The 14,907-nt window shown below is 57.4% G+C and overlaps 1 protein-coding gene across 12 annotated transcripts in view; it reads left to right on the top strand.

Moving 5' to 3' along the window:
- The window catches only part of TANGO2 (transport and golgi organization 2 homolog), a 44,381-nt gene that overhangs the window by 14,299 nt on the left and 15,175 nt on the right, over positions 1–14,907 (top strand). For 5 of the 12 annotated variants that reach the window (XM_070065895.1, XM_008250582.5, XM_089323573.1 and 2 more), the window contains 2 exons: positions 2,628–2,725; positions 11,929–12,017. In XM_070065895.1, the coding sequence (XP_069921996.1) occupies positions 2,670–2,725; positions 11,929–12,017 (145 nt within the window). In that variant the 5' untranslated portion in view covers positions 2,628–2,669. Of the gene's footprint in view, positions 1–2,627; positions 2,726–5,557; positions 5,647–11,928; positions 12,018–14,907 lie in introns of all 12 variants that reach the window. The other 7 variants (XM_070065899.1, XM_051837237.3, XM_089323574.1 and 4 more) reach the window with 3 other exon arrangements.

Genomic DNA, 14,907 nt, shown 5'->3' with positions numbered 1-14,907 from the left:
CTGCTCTTGGTGCTTTGCGCCCCTTCCGCTTTCTCTCCCTCTCGTCTCATCTCCCACAGATGGTGTCCCCACGTGGGGCTGCCACGTGACTTGGTGTGGTCTCCACTGGTTCTTGCTCTAGGCGTTTGTTTCACTGTGTGGCCCTTCCCGACACGGCTGTTTCTGCTTTTCCATCTTCGAGGAAGAATCCGTGAAGCTTCTTCCAGGTCTAGGATGCGGTCACCAGGGGGTCTCTAAAGCCTTTATGAAATGTGTATTAGGGAAAATCATGTGTTTAAAAAAATGAATTAAAAAAAAATTTTGTCATTTATTTGAAAGAGAGAGAGAGACAGAGAGAAAGGGCTCTTCGTCCGCTGGTTCACTCCCCAAATGGCTGCAACGGCCAGGGCTGGGCCAAGCTGAAAGGCAGGTACTTCCTCCCAGGTCTCCCACGTGGGTGTCAGGGGCCCAGGCACTTGGGCCATCTCCTGCTGCTTTCCCAGGTGCATTAGCAGGGGGCTGGATTGGAGGCAGAGCAGCCGGGTCTCGAACCAGCATCCGTGTGGGATGCTGGCGCCCCAGGCAGTGGCTTAACCTGCTAAGCCACAGTGCCGGCCCCAAGATTTCAAATATTTCTGCACCAACATGAATGAATCTTTTAATTCTGGTTCTCCCCCCGCCCCCAACCCCCACCAGGGACTTTTTGAATTTCCCTCAGGTCACTCTAGCTCCCTGCTGCCGCAGGCCTAGGGACCCTCCCCCTGGCTCAGGAGCCCCCAAAGATCCATTCTAGGTTTGAGGTCCCTGGATGCGGCCTCTCAGGGACCCCCCATTTCTGTGTAGCGCTGCCATTGCCCCTGGAGATGGCCATGGCTGTGGCGCACCCTCACCTTGATGACGCCTCTCTCTGGGGTTCCAGCCTCATGGGGTGGGGTCTCCTGTTAGAGTGCCCATCTTAGGGGCTCCTGGGCCCTGTCCTCAAGGCCACCTGAGCCCAAACCCTGGTTTTGCCCCCGATGGGCCAAGGCTGTGGGGCAGAATTACTGCCGCATGCTCTGCTGTCCGCCCCCGGGGGACCCCGTGCTTTCTGAGGTGTCAGCAAACCCAGTGTTCTGAGCTGTTTTTACCAAGCAGGTGGGCCCGCCAGTTCTGGGGCTGGAAGCTGCACCCGGGATGTTGGCACTGGGCCCAGGGTGAGGACGTGGGCTGACCTCTGGGTGCCCTTTCACACAGGCCTCTTCCACCTGGGACGTCCCTGTGGTCACTGTCCGGGCAGGGTCACAGCCAGCAGCATGTCTCCGGCAGTGGCACCACCACCCTCACCCCCAGCTCCACGGCCGTGACTGCACCTCACCTGCACAGCCACTGGCTCCTTCCTAGGGCAAAGGGTTGGTCCCCGCCAGCAGTCCAAGACGCCTGGCAGTGGGGGGGCACCGATTGGAGGCCGAGTGCTGGGGGGAGTCCCTCAGGGCCATGTGGGCCTGATCTCACGTGGTGCCGGGGTGTGACAGCGGGACAGCAGCAGATGAGCGTTCACAGAAAGGTGGAACGAATCCTTTGCATCCCCTCCCTGGGCCATACTGGTGAGCACGGGCCATCGGGCCAGTCGTGAGTGCCCACTGCAGGCCGTGGCCGGAGCCCCGGCACCAGCTCCGGTGGCAGAGACAGCGGCCTTGGGTCCAGGGAAGCGAGGGCCGAGACAGGAGCCTGGAAAGATTGCATTCGGAGACCCAGGAGCCAAGAGCAGTGGAGCCCGCCTCGGAGGGGAGCTGCCGCTCTCCCATCGCCCTGGCGACACTCAGGAGGCCCCGCAGGCCTGGGGCAGAGAGGCAGGAGTGGCCCAGCTCCTCTGAGACTGGGTCTGCCCCTGGGCATCTCGCCCTGGCCTCCTGCTCACGCAAGCTCCACCCGCTTCAAGATGCACTGGTACCCGAGGAAGAGCCCTGGGCTGAGCCTCTAGGGCCCAGGCCACTGCATAGACCCTCACCCCCGGCCCCCTCCGGCACCTCCTGCTGGTGCACCCGGAGCTCCCGGCCGGCGGCGGAACACGGCTCACGTGCACACCAGGACACACGAGTCCCTGGGACACAGCCGCCTGTGCGACTTGCCCTGGAGCAGGGCCACGTTCCAAGGACCTAACATTCACCTTGTCCAGGATCTAATAACCTCAGTTCTCTGTTCCCTTGTGGGAAAATACCTGCGGGCCCCAAAGACACCCCCCTAAACACACACACCCAGGGATTGGGGGCGGGGACCTGTAGGGAGGGTGTGTGTGCTGGGTCCACACTCCCCGGGCACCTCGGTGTGTATTCCTGTCCTGACTCATGTCCCCACCTGCTATGTTGGTGTACAGAGCCCTCTGGGGTCCTGTGCGTAACCTGCGGGCGACATGTTCCTGAGTGGGGGAGGGGAGGCGTGCTGCCACTCCCTCGGAGGCTCCTGGGTGAATCTGGCCCTGCTGCAGGCATGCACTTGTATGCTAGGGGACAGGTTTGCCGCTGGCCGCATGCGCAGTTCCTGTCCTGGCGGCTACTATGCGCAGCGCAGCTGTCATCACAGAGGTGGCTCTGCTAGGGGCTGCTTCGGGGTTCGGAGAGGCAGTTTTGTCGCCTGCTGCTTACTGAAGTGTCATTTTCCTTTTCCCGCAGACCTCGTGACCCCGTGTGAGCAAAGCCACCCTTTGGCCAGCCATGTGCATCATCTTCTTTAAGTTCGATCCGCGCCCTGTTTCCAAAAATGCGTACAGGTAACACGCTGGCTCTGCGCCTGCGCCCGCGCCCTGGCTCTGCGCCTGCGTGCTCTGCGGGCTGTCAGTGCAGCGTGGGCGGGACCCGCGATGAACCATGTCCTGGCAAACAGGCCTGGCCCTGGGCTCCCGCGGCGGCGGCCGCTTGGTGTGGGACCCGGTTGGGAATGCAGGTCTCCCAAGTTCACGTGTGTGGCTGGGAAGACTCCGCCCCCGCGGGGGCTGTGCAGGCAGAATGCAGGAGTGGGGCAGGTGCACATGGGGCACAGCTCTGCACTCGCAGGCGGTCAGGTCCACGAATTCGGTGGTGCTGGTGAGTGAGTGAGTGCAGGGGGGGGCCGACTGGCCCCAGGTGCTGGCAAGGCAGCTGGGCAGTGGTGGCCTGGGAAGGGCCGGTACCTCCGTGGCTGAGTGAGGACTGGGTTTGGAGGGGAACCAGCTAGAGAAGGTGGCAAACTGAGGGCAGGGAGTTTGCAAGCCAGCATTTAGCTCGCAGCCAAAAATGACATCTGAACCACTGTGGAAGCTTCCATTTTTAAAAAAAGATTTATTTATTTATTTGGAAGAGTTAGAGAAGGAGAGAGAGAGAGAGAGAGAGAGAGAGAGAGAGAGAGAGAGGTTTTCCATCCACTGGTTCACTCCCCAATTGGCTGCAACAGCTGGAGCTGCGCCAGTCCGAAGCCAGGAGCTTCCCCTGGGTCTCCCACACAGGTGCAGGGGCCCAAGGACTTGGGCCATCTTCCACTGCTTTCCCAGGCCATAGCAGAGAGCTGGATCAGAAGTAGAGTAGTCGGGACTTGAACCAGCGCCCATATGGGATGCTGGCATTGCAGGTGGTGGTTTAACCCGCTATGTTACAGCACCAGCCCCTTCTTCCATTGTCTTAAAATCTGCACCACCAGTGATTTGAACCATTTCAACCAGATCCCAGATTTTAGTCCACCTGCAAAACTACACAGAGACCATGGCTGAGTCCACTCATTGCAGTCCAGGGAGTGGGGAGTGAAGGGGGGCCTGGCAAGGGATTGGTGGGTAGCCAGGCCAGGGTCCCGAGGTGACCCTGTACAGCCCTAAGGCAGAGGGAGCTGGTAAGTGAGTCAGGATCCTGTCTGCAGACCGAATCCTGCAGGGACAGTATAATATAAAAACTCCGACTTTATCAGGGACTGGTGTAGACAGGGGCTGGTTGGTAAGAGGCCAACAGCACAGTAAAAAATGCAGGCATAGGACAGGCCCTGTGGCCCAGTGCCTTAAGTCACTGCGTGGAGCCCCTTCATCCCATATCGGAGTTTTCTTTGAGTTCTGGCCACTCCACTCCTGACCCAGCGTCTTCTGATGCACACCCTATTCGGCAGCAGGTGATGGCTCAAGTCCTTGGGCCTCTGCCACCCACATGGGAGACCTGAGTGGAGTTCTAGGCTCTTGGCTTTGGCCTGGCCCAGCACTTGGCTGTTGTGGACATTTGGGAAGTTAATCAGTAGGTGGAGATCTCTGTCTGTCTCTGTTTCTCCCTCTCTCTCTGTGGCCCTCTGCTTTTCTAATAAAATGACAATAAAATTTTTAAGGGCAGTGCTGCGACTCACTAGGCTAATCCTCTGCCTGCAGCGCCGGCACACCAGGTTCTAGTCCCAGTTGGGGCACCAGATTCTGTCCTGGTTGCCCCTCTTCCAGGCCAGCTCTCTGCTGTGGCCCGGGAGTGCAGTGGAGGATGGCCCAAGTCCTTGGGCCCTGAACCTGCCTGGGAGACCAGGAGAAGCACCTGGCTCCTGTCTTCGGATCAGCACAGTGCGCCAGCCGCAGGTGAGGGTGAACTAATGGAAAAGGAAGACCTTTCTCTCTCTGTCTCTCTCTCTCACTGTCCACTCTGCCTGTCAAAAAAAAATTTTTTTTTTAATTTATTTATTTGAAAGGCAGAGGTACAGAGAGGCAGAGGCAGAGAGAGAGGTCTTCTATCTGCTGGTTCACTCCCCAGATGGCTGCAGTGGCCAGGGCTGGGCCAGTCCAAAGCCAGCAGCCAGGAGCTTCTTCTGGGTCTCCCACATGGGTGCAGGGGTCCAAGAGCTTGGGTCATTTCTACTGTTTTCCCACGTCATGGCAGAGACGTGGGAAGATCAGAAGTGGAGCAGCTGGGTCTCGAACCAGTACCTGTAAAGGTAGCTTTACCCAGTACACCACAGCGCCAGCCCCCCAATACATTTTTTAAAAACCAGCATCAGGGGCCGGCGCCGTGGCTCACTTGGTTAATCCTCCACCTGTGGCGCCAGCATCCCATATGAGCACCGGGTTCTAGTTCTGGTCGCTCCTCTTCCAGTCCAGCTCTCTGCTGTGGCCTGGGAGGGCAGTGGAGGATGGCCCAGGTCCTTGGGCCCTGCACCCCATGGGAGACCAGGAGGAAGCACCTGGCTTCTGGCTTCGGACCAGCACAGCTCTGGCCATAGCAGCCATCTGGGGAGTGAACCAATGGAAGGAAGACCTTTCTCTCTGTCTCTCTCTCACTGTCTGTACCTCTACCTGTCAAATAAAAAAAAAAAAAGCAGGATCAGCAGGCATGCAGCGCATCCACACCCCCTAGGCTGAGCTGGGGTACCCAGGGCAGAACCCCTGCTCCACCCCAGGTGGCCAAGGTCCAATCCAGACCTTGCTGGACAAGGTACGGCCGTGGCTCACAGGATGGGCTGAGAAGTCCCCCGGGGTATTGCGCTGGCAGAACCTAACGGAAATGTGCCTCCCCGGGTGCTGGGAACAGTCATGAGCCCCTGGGAGAGGGTCGGGTGTATGTGCCTGGCGGGATCCGGGAAAAGCAGCAGCCCCTCCTCCTCCACGGCTCTCCAGCGCCCTCTATTGACAGGATGCAGAGGCCAGCTGCAAGTCGAGCTCCATTTCTCAACCCAGACAACCCAGCGAGGATGTGGAGCTGAGATGTGGGTAACTTGGTAACTGGCACGGCCCGCCCCTCTCTGGCTTGTAGCTTTCCCGTGCACTATTTACATTCCCTCGAACGCCTGCGCCCAGCAGCACAACACTGTGGTTCCAGCTGGCAAGTGAAGGCATCCTGGAATGGGGACCCACAGCCAGGGGACGGGTGGACCCCAAGTGTGTCACTGGCTCCCTTGGTTACCCCCAGGTCCAGCCACAGCCCCACGTGATATTCTGCACCCTGAATTTATTATCTCTGACCGCCAAAACTGGAAGAAGGGGGAGAAGAGGAGAATGGCAAGCACAATAGGACACACCTCGAGGCTGGCGCTGTGGTGTAGTGGGTAAAGCTGCCGCCTGCAGGGCAGGCATCCCATATGGGCACCAGTTCAAGTCCCGGCTACTCCACTTTTGATCCAGCTCTCTGCTGTGGCCTGGGAAATCAGCAGAAAATGGCCCAAGTCCTAGGCCCCTGCACCCATGTGGGAGACCCAGAAGAAGCTCCTGACTCCTGGCTTTGGATCAGCACAGCTCCGGCTGTTGCAGCCATCTGGGGAGTGAACCAGTGGATGGAAGACCTCTCTCTCTCTGTCTCTGCCTCTCCTTTTCTCTCTGTGTAACTATTTCAAATAAATAAATCTTTAAAGAGAGAGAGAGGACACACCACCTGCAAACTGGCTGCAGAGGGGAACCGTGCAGGGGTGCATACAGAGGGGGAACTGTGCATACAGAGAGGAACCATGTAGGGGTGCACGCACTTGCTGCCACAGTCAAGATGCTGCTTCCCGCATAAAACAACAACAACAACAGCCTGGGTTCGGGTCCTGACTCTGGCTCCCAGTTCCAGCTTCCTGCTGATGCTCACCCCGGGAGGCAGTGAGTGATGGCTAAGCACCAGGTCCTTGTCACTCACGTGGGAGACCTGGATCAAGTTCCAGGCTCCACCTGGCTTCAACTTGAACCAGCTCTGGCTGTTGTGGGCATTTGGGGAGTGGACCCATGGATGGATGTAACAGGGGGAGAAAGCAGGACCCATGCAAACCCACCAGCAGCCTCGCTCCCGGGTGGTGTGCAGGCCATGCTGGGCTCCGGCTTGCTTGGCTGCTCTCGGCTCTGCACCCAGGGACCAACCTGATGCTCTGTGTCTGCACCCAGACCCGACGGCTGTAGTGTTCCCTAAGCTGTTCCTGTCCAGCCTGGGAGCTGGCACCAAGAGCTTGCCCACGTGGCCTGCTAGGCCTGCCTGGTCACTTGCTTCCATCCAGTCTTGGCCGGCCAGCTCAGACCCCCCAAATCACCCTGACCTCTGGTCAGCCCTCTTTCCCTCTACCCCCACCTTGGCAACCATGGATAATTGGAGAACTGGTGAAAAAACTAACGCAGGCTGAAAATACCCAGGAGAAAACCAGGCTGCTTGGGCCGGTGTGGTGGTACAGCGGATTAAGCTGCTGCCTGCAATGCCTGCATCTCATGTGGGCACCAGTTGGAATCCCGACTGCTCTGCTTCTGATCCAGCTCCCTGTGACTGTGCCTGGGAAAGCAGCAGAAAATGGCCCAAGTGCTTGGGGCCCTGCACCCACGTGGGAGACCTGGAAGATGGTCTTGCCTTCAGATTGGCCCGGCTCTGTCCGTTGCAGATATTTTTGGAGTTAACCAGCAGATGGAAGATCCCTCTCTGTCTCTGTAACTCTGCCTTTCAAATACACAAATCAATCTTTCTTTGAAAGGGAGAAAGAAAGTCGGGCTTTGTGCCAAGGATTCCCACTGGGGCTATCCTCGCCAGCTCCCAGGAAGCGAGGGCACAGCACCTTGAGTGGGGGGCAGCACCAGCCATGGAACCGACTTTTGGCTGTTGGGTGTCCACAGTCACAGGTTGCCACGGGCTGAATTCCGACCCCCTCAGATCCCTGTGTGCAAGTCCTCCACTGCCAGTGCCACAGGATGTGGCTGTATCTGTAGACAGGCCCTGTCCAGATGTGACAGAGGTTCGGCCAGCACTGTGGCGTAGCAGGAAGGGCCACTGCCTGCAGTGCCAACATCCCATGTTTAGGTCCCAGCTGCTCCACTTTTGATCCAGCTCCCTGCGGGTGTGCCTGGGAAGGCAGCGGAAGATGATCCCAGTCCTTGGGCCCCTGCGCCTACGTGGGGAACCTGGAAGAAGCTCCTGGCTTCAGATCAGCCTGGCTTCGGATCAGCCCAGCTCTGGCCGTTGTGGCCATTTAGGGAGCAAACCAGCAGATGGAAGACTGACCTTTCTGCCTCTGCCTCTGCCTCTCCATATTAAAAAACAGATGTGACACAGGTGAATCGTGGTCATACATAAGGGCCCCTGGACGATTCCGCTGATGTCCTTATAAGAAGATGAGAGGGCACAGACAGGTACCACGGGCCGCCAGCGTGGGTCAGGGTCCATGGGCCGAGGACAGCAGCTCCCAAACAGGCCCTCGCTGCCGACACCTTGACTTTGCAGAACTTTCCAGAACTGTAGGACCTTGTTCTGGAGTACACGAGTCACCTCCAGGACCTGACCTCAAGGACCTGGCCACGGACTGAAGACACAGCCTCCAGTGGCTGGCTGATGACACACCGGGTGTCCCCAGCTGTGTGTGTGTGTTGGGGGTAGGTGGGTGCCAGGGCCTCCTGTGACCGCTTCCGTTCCAGCGCTGGGAGGCACCGCTGGTGAGGATGGCAGCTGCAGCAGGTTGGTGGGGCCGATGCTTCTGTGGGGGCCCTGGCCAGTACCCCAAGAGACCTTGCACAGAAGGCTCCGATGGAGCTGGGCCTGGACTCCCAGACCAGTGTGTACTGCTTGAAAGGGTGTTCCTTTAAGCCACCAAGCTGTGGTGATTGAACTCTGCAGAGAAAGCCAGGACAACCCTGTCACCCTCTCATGTAAGCCCCCCTTTCTCCCCAAAACCAGGCCCCTGCCTGCTGAGGCTGCTTGGGCAAACCATGGCACTCTCGGGGTGACTTCCACGGGGTCATCGCGGACGGTCACATGTTTGTGACCCTCAGGTGGTGCACGCGCGCACACACACACACACACACACCACTGAGAGAAAGCGTGCACACTCCTACATGGTGCATGCTCACCCCCAGTGGTGTGGGGAGGCCTGATGAAGGATAATTAGTTTCAGTAAAGTGGGGGGAAGGGTGTCTCCTGCTATCCGAGCCCCTCACCGTGCTGGGCGCACTCCGGCCCACTGGCACACAGAGTGCAGGCGCTCAGACCTCCATCCGCCCTGCACTGCAGCCCCCAGAGCATTGGCTGAGGCGCTCACCACTCCCTCCCCTGGGGTCCGGGCCCTGCAGGGTCTCGTCCCGCCCACGCATCCCTGATTCCTGCGTTTGATGAAATCCCCGGCGATCCACTCGCCTGTCAGCCGAGCAGCGGCTCCCGTGATAAAAATAACCGGCCAGTTAACGCGTGGGAGTTATTAGGGGAGCGCAGTCCTTGTTTAAAAATAGGCTGCTGAGCGCCTTAGTCTGTGCTGACTCAGCTTTTCTCCGCGTTCTCCCCCACCCGCGCACTTTATTTTCTCTTTGCCGGAAGCTTACATAAGGATCGGAGCCAATAGCTCAGCGCCCTCTCCCTGGGGGCAGCGGGGCTGGCGGGACCTACGCCCTACTCACAAGCCGGAGGAGGAATGCGCACTATTTAAGAGAGGGGGCTGGGACCGGACCACGTGGGACTTGACCCCGCCCCGCCCCCACCCACATTGGGGGTGGGGCTTGGGGGGAGGTGGGCGTGCCTCCCCGCAGCAGCTCCTTGTCTCATGCTTGGTAATGGTGGACTCTGCGTCTTCCTGACCACTGCCTAAGCCGCAGCTAACAGGCCCCTTCTACCCAGCATGGTCCGCAGCGCAGAGGGACATGGGCTGCCTGCCAGAGCATTGCAGGGCAGGGAGGCACAGTGGCTGGTGTGGGCGGGGCCCCTCTGCCCAGACAGGACAGAGCAGCTGGAGGTCCGGGTTGGAACTCCATACTGCAGAGGATTGTCTGGGACAGTGGCCACCCCGCCCCTATCTGTCTTGGGTTGTTGCATGGGCCTGAGACCCAGTGCAGCCCTTGGAGCCGTCTGTGTGGATGGGACCCAGAGCCCTGGGAGGTCTGGGGCTTCCTGGGGAGGTGCACAGAGGGGCACCTTGGCTCCCCTGGGTGCTGTCACGAATTTCACTTTGGATTTTTTTTTTTTCTTTTTTGAAAGACTTAGAGGGAGAATCAAAGAGAGCTCTTCCATCTGTGGTTCACTCCCAAAAATGATTGCAAACAGCCAGACGGCAGGGGCTCAAGCACTTGGGTCATCCTCCACTGCTTTCCCAGGCGCATTACAGGGAGCTAGAATGGGAAGTGGAGGGAGCAGCCAGGACTTGAACCAGCACTCAGATATGGGATGCTTACCTGCTGTGCCACCATGCGCTTCCTTCACTTTGGGTTTTAGCTACATCGTTATTAGTTTGTGTCTCGCCATGAGCAAGTGCTTCCCAGAAGCAATGCAATTGATACTGGAGTCTTAAAAAATTCTTTATGGGGTCCAGTGTTGTGGCATAGCCAGTGAAGCCACTGCCTGTGACACCAGCATCCCATATGGGCACTGGTTCATGTCCTGGCTGCTCCACTTCCTTTTGTTTTGTTTTGTTTTGCTTTAAAGATTTATTTATTTGGAAGTCAGAGTTACACATGTAGAGAAGAAGAGGCAGGGAGGGTCCTCCATCCGCTGGTTCACTCCCCAGTTGGCTTGAGCTGCACCGATCTGCAGCCAGGAGCCAGGAGCCTCCTCTGGGTCTCCCACGTGGGTGCAGGGACCCAAGGACTTGGGCCATCTTCTACTGCTTTCCCAGGCCATAGCAGAGAGCTGGATCAGAAGTGGAGCAGCCGGGACTTGAACTGGCACCTACATGGGATGCCAGCACTACAGGCGGCGGCTTTACCTGCTCCACCACAGCGCCGACTCCTGCTCCGCTTCTGATCCAGCTCCTTGCTGGTGGCCTGGGAAAAGCAGTGGAGGATGGCTCAGATGCTTGAGCCCCTGCACCCACAGAGGAGACCCAGATGAAGCTCCTGGCTTCAGTGTGGCACAGCCCTGGCCGTTGTGGCTATTTGGGGAGTGAACAAGCAGATGGAAGATTCTCTCTCTCTCTCCCTCTCTCCCCCTCTCTCCTTCTCTCCCTCCCTCCCTCTCTCTCTGTAACTCTTTCAAACAAATGAATAAATAAATCTTAAAAAAAAAAAACAACCTCAATATGGTCTCACCATCACATCCTGGCTTTAGATCCAGCATAACCAGCAGCCCACCAAGCTCCTGCCCGTGGGGGCTGTGGCACCTGCTTCATGGACCTGCTCACAGCACAGTACCTGAGGGTCTTCCAACCACCGTGGTTTAACCCAGGGTTAGGTGGAATTCCAGTTTCCTCCCTTGAAACCAGGGTTCTTAAAATTTTGACCACATCTTTAAAAGAGAGAGAGAGAGAGAGAGAGAGAGAGAGATCCCATCTGCTGCTCACTCTCCAAAAGTCTGAAGCTGAGAGCCGCCGGGAACTCAGTTGACGTATCCCATGTGGGTAGCAGGGACCCAACCCTTGAACCATCACCTGTTGCTCCCCTGGGTGCACATTCGCAGGAAGCGGGAGCTGGAGCCAGGCAGCAAACCTAGGCACTCAGATGTGGGCCCAGGTGTCCCAACGGCTAGGCTAAATGCCCGCCCTCATCTTTTGGTAACCAAGGAAATAACATGTTTGATTCATCACGCAAAGAAAGACTAAAACACAGGGAAGTCCCCTGCCCTGCGCCCTCTCCAACAGCAAAAGCCTCAGCAGACGCGCATACGCTGTGGACGTTCTGAGTGTGCGCTGGAGCGCCTGCAGCAGGGGTGCTCACACGGGGCCCGTCCCCCTCCAGCTCCAGACGCGGCTCCCAGGGCATGCTTGGTGCCAGGCACAACCCTTGCCTGCTCCTGGTTCCTGCCACCAGCTGGGAAGGGTGAGGTGTGTGTCGGCGGATGAGGCCACCCGGGACCTGTCCCCGCCATGCCGAGCAGTGCAGATATACGTAGTGTGCAGCACGTGCCTATTTCCCGGGCAGGGACTCTGAGTGCGGTGCTGGCTGCCGGCGCCATCCTGGCGGGTGCACGGAGGGCGGTGGGTGCCTTGGCTTCTTTCGGGCTCACTAGGCTAAACGCTGCTGCCGCTGGGGCCGCTTTCCCTGTGGGAGCGAGAGAGGGAAGAGGGCGGCTTCTGTTGTTTTGCTTGCGTTGGAGACAGCCAGGCTCCTCCTGCCCCACCCCCCAGGCTCATCCTGGCTGCCAACAGGGACGAATTCTATCACAGGCCGTCCAAGTTAGCAGACTTCTGGGGGAGCAACAACGAGATCCTCAGCGGTGAGTCCACGCACTGCTTCCGCGCACGAGTGCACCCGGCTGCACGGGGCCAGGCAGACCCGGGACTGTGCGCCCAGCCGCCGGGGCCAGGCAGACCCGGACTGTGCACCCAGCACCGTTGGTGTGGCTTCATGTGCTGTGGGACCCCCGGAAGAACAGGTCACATCAGGCGAAAAGATCACCCTTGCCATGGGAGCGTGGGTTGGGTCCTTGTGCGACACAGGTGCACCTGATGTTGTGTTTCTGTTTCCCACCCACACCCCTTGCTGTGCCGACGGTCCCAGCAGTTGGTACGTCCACCTTACAGGTGAAAGGTGCTAAGGCCCCTTCCTCTCACCATCCGGTGTCGGTGCAGAAGTTTAGGCTGGTGAGGTCCTTGGACCAGTGGCAACAGCTCTCCATCGTACGTGCCAGAAGTGCAAATCATCGGATTGATAAAAGCCCGGCTGGCTGGGACTTCTTCAAGTTCTTTCCCTCCTGTCTCCTGCTCTCCCTCTCTGTCCAGTCCTCCCCACCCCTCGCCAGCTCCAGTCCCATGTGTGTTAGTCCACTTGATAAAAACCCGGCTGGCTGGGACTTCTTCAAGTTCTTTCCCTCCTGTCTCCTGCTCTCCCTCTCTGTCCAGTCCTCCCCACCCCTCGCCAGCTCCAGTCCCATGTGTGTTAGTCCACTTGATAAAAACCCGGCTGGCTGGGACTTCTTCAAGTTCTTTCCCTCCTGTCTCCTGCTCTCCCTCTCTGTCCAGTCCTCCCCACCCCTCGCCAGCTCCAGTCCCATGTGTGTTAGTCCACTTGATAAAAACCCGGCTGGCTGGGACTTCTTCAAGTTCTTTCCCTCCTGTCTCCTGCTCTCCCTCTCTGTCCAGTCCTCCCCACCCCTCGCCAGCTCCAGTCCCATGTGTGTTAGTCCACTTGATAAAAGCCCGGCTGGCTGGGACTTCTTCAACTTCTTTCCCTCCTGTCTCCTGCTCTCCCTCTCTGTCCAGTCCTCCCCATCCCTCGCCAGCTCCAGTCCCATGTGTGTTAGTCCACTTGATAAAAGCCCGGCTGGCTGGGACTTCTTCAAGTTCTTTCCCTCCTGTCTCCTGCTCTCCCTCTCTGTCCAGTCCTCCCCACCCCTCGCCAGCTCCAGTCCCATGTGTGTTAGTCCACTTGATAAAAACCCGGCTGGCTGGGACTTCTTCAAGTTCTTTCCCTCCTGTCTCCTGCTCCCCCTCTCTGTCCAGTCCTCCCCACCCCTCGCCAGCTCCAGTCCCATGTGTGTTAGTCCACTTGAGGCTGTCCACGTCTCGCTTCGTTTTGGAGGACCTCCTTTTCTCTCTGTGTTCCGTTTTAGGTCATTTCTGTTGCTATGAGGGTACTTCTGAAAGCTGATGGGAAAATGGAGTTAAAATAATAAGTTTGGAGGTTGCTGTCGTGATGCGGTGGGCTAAGCCGCCATACATGTCTCAGGCATTCATATCAGAGTTCTGGTTCGAGTTCTGCTCCGCTTCCGATCCAGCTCCCTGCTAACGCACCTGGGAAGGCAGCAGAGGATGGCCCAGGTGCTTGGGTCCCTGCCATCCGCATGGGAGACCCGGTTGGTATTCCTGGCTCCTGGCTCTGGATTGACTCAGCCCCAGCCATTGTGGCCATCTGGGGAGTGACCCAGATGGAACATCTTTCTCTCACACTGTCTCTGTCATTCTGCCTTTCAAACAAATAAAATAAATCTCAACAACAACAACAAAAAAACAAAAGCATAAGTTTGTTTTGGTACAGAAAATGTTGAGATCCATACATGGCTTTTTCGTGGTACTCACTCTGCACAGACTTTGTGAAGACCCCTGTGTGTCCTGCCCCCGGGCCACCTGACCTGCTCTCACGCCCATCCAGCCACTGTGTTCTGCATTTCGCACATTGCAGTTGTCAGCTCTAGAAATCCCATTTTTATAGCTTATGAACACAGCCACAAGGCCAGTTATGGCCTTGGTGTCCATTCTTTTTTTTTTTTTTTAAGATTTATTTATTTATTTGAAAGTCAGAATTACAGAGAAGGAGAGCCAGAGGCAGAGAGAGAGAAAGAGGTCTTCGATCCCCTGGTTCACTCCCCAGATGGCTGCAGTGGCTGGAACTGGGTTGAGCTGAAGCCAGGAGCTTCTTCTGGGTCTCCCATGTGGGTGCAGGGCCGTCCTCTGCTGCTTTCTCAGGCACATTAGCAGGGAGCTGGGTCAGAAGTGGAGTAGCCAGGGGCCTGGCACCGTGGCTCACTTGGTTAATCCTCCGCCTGCGGCGCCGGCATCCCATATGGGTGCCAGGTCCTAGTCCCGGTTGCTCCTCTTCCAGTCCAGCTCTCTGCTGTGGCCTGGGAGGGCAGTGGAGGATGGCCCAAGTGCTTGGGCCCCTGCACCCACATGGGAGACCAGGAGAAGCACCTGGCTCCTGGTTTCGGATTGGCGCAGTGCCGGCCATGGTGGCCATTTGGGGAGTGAACCAACGGAAGGAAGACCTTTCTGTCTGTCTGTCTGTCTCTCTCTCTCACTGTCTATAACTCTACCTGTCAAAAAAAAAAAAAAAAAAAGTAGAGTAGCTAGGACTCAAACTGAAGCTTAAATGGGATGCCGACAATGTAGACGAAGGCTTAACGTTCTATGTCACAGTACCGGCCAGGTGTCTGTTCTTTAATGAATGGACTGAACTCCTAGTGGGCTGTGCTGTCCTGCTGCTTTGCACGTCTGGAGACTTTTGGTTGAGTGGCAGGCATTTATGGATCCTATCTAGTTGGAGGCTGAATATTTTTGCATATCTCTAAATATACCTTTTTTTTTTTTTACAAAATAAATTTATTTGAAAGGCAGAGAGAGAGAGAAATAAGAGAGAGAGAGTCTTCCATTTGCTGTTTCATTCCCTGC

The sequence above is a fragment of the Oryctolagus cuniculus genome, chromosome 21 (assembly GCF_051225735.1).
Source record: "Oryctolagus cuniculus isolate XC-2025 breed Fujian yellow rabbit chromosome 21, ASM5122573v1, whole genome shotgun sequence".
NCBI lineage: Eukaryota > Metazoa > Chordata > Mammalia > Lagomorpha > Leporidae > Oryctolagus > Oryctolagus cuniculus.
The sequence above is the reverse complement of the archived record's forward strand: the minus strand, read 5'-3'. Positions and strand labels throughout refer to the sequence as shown.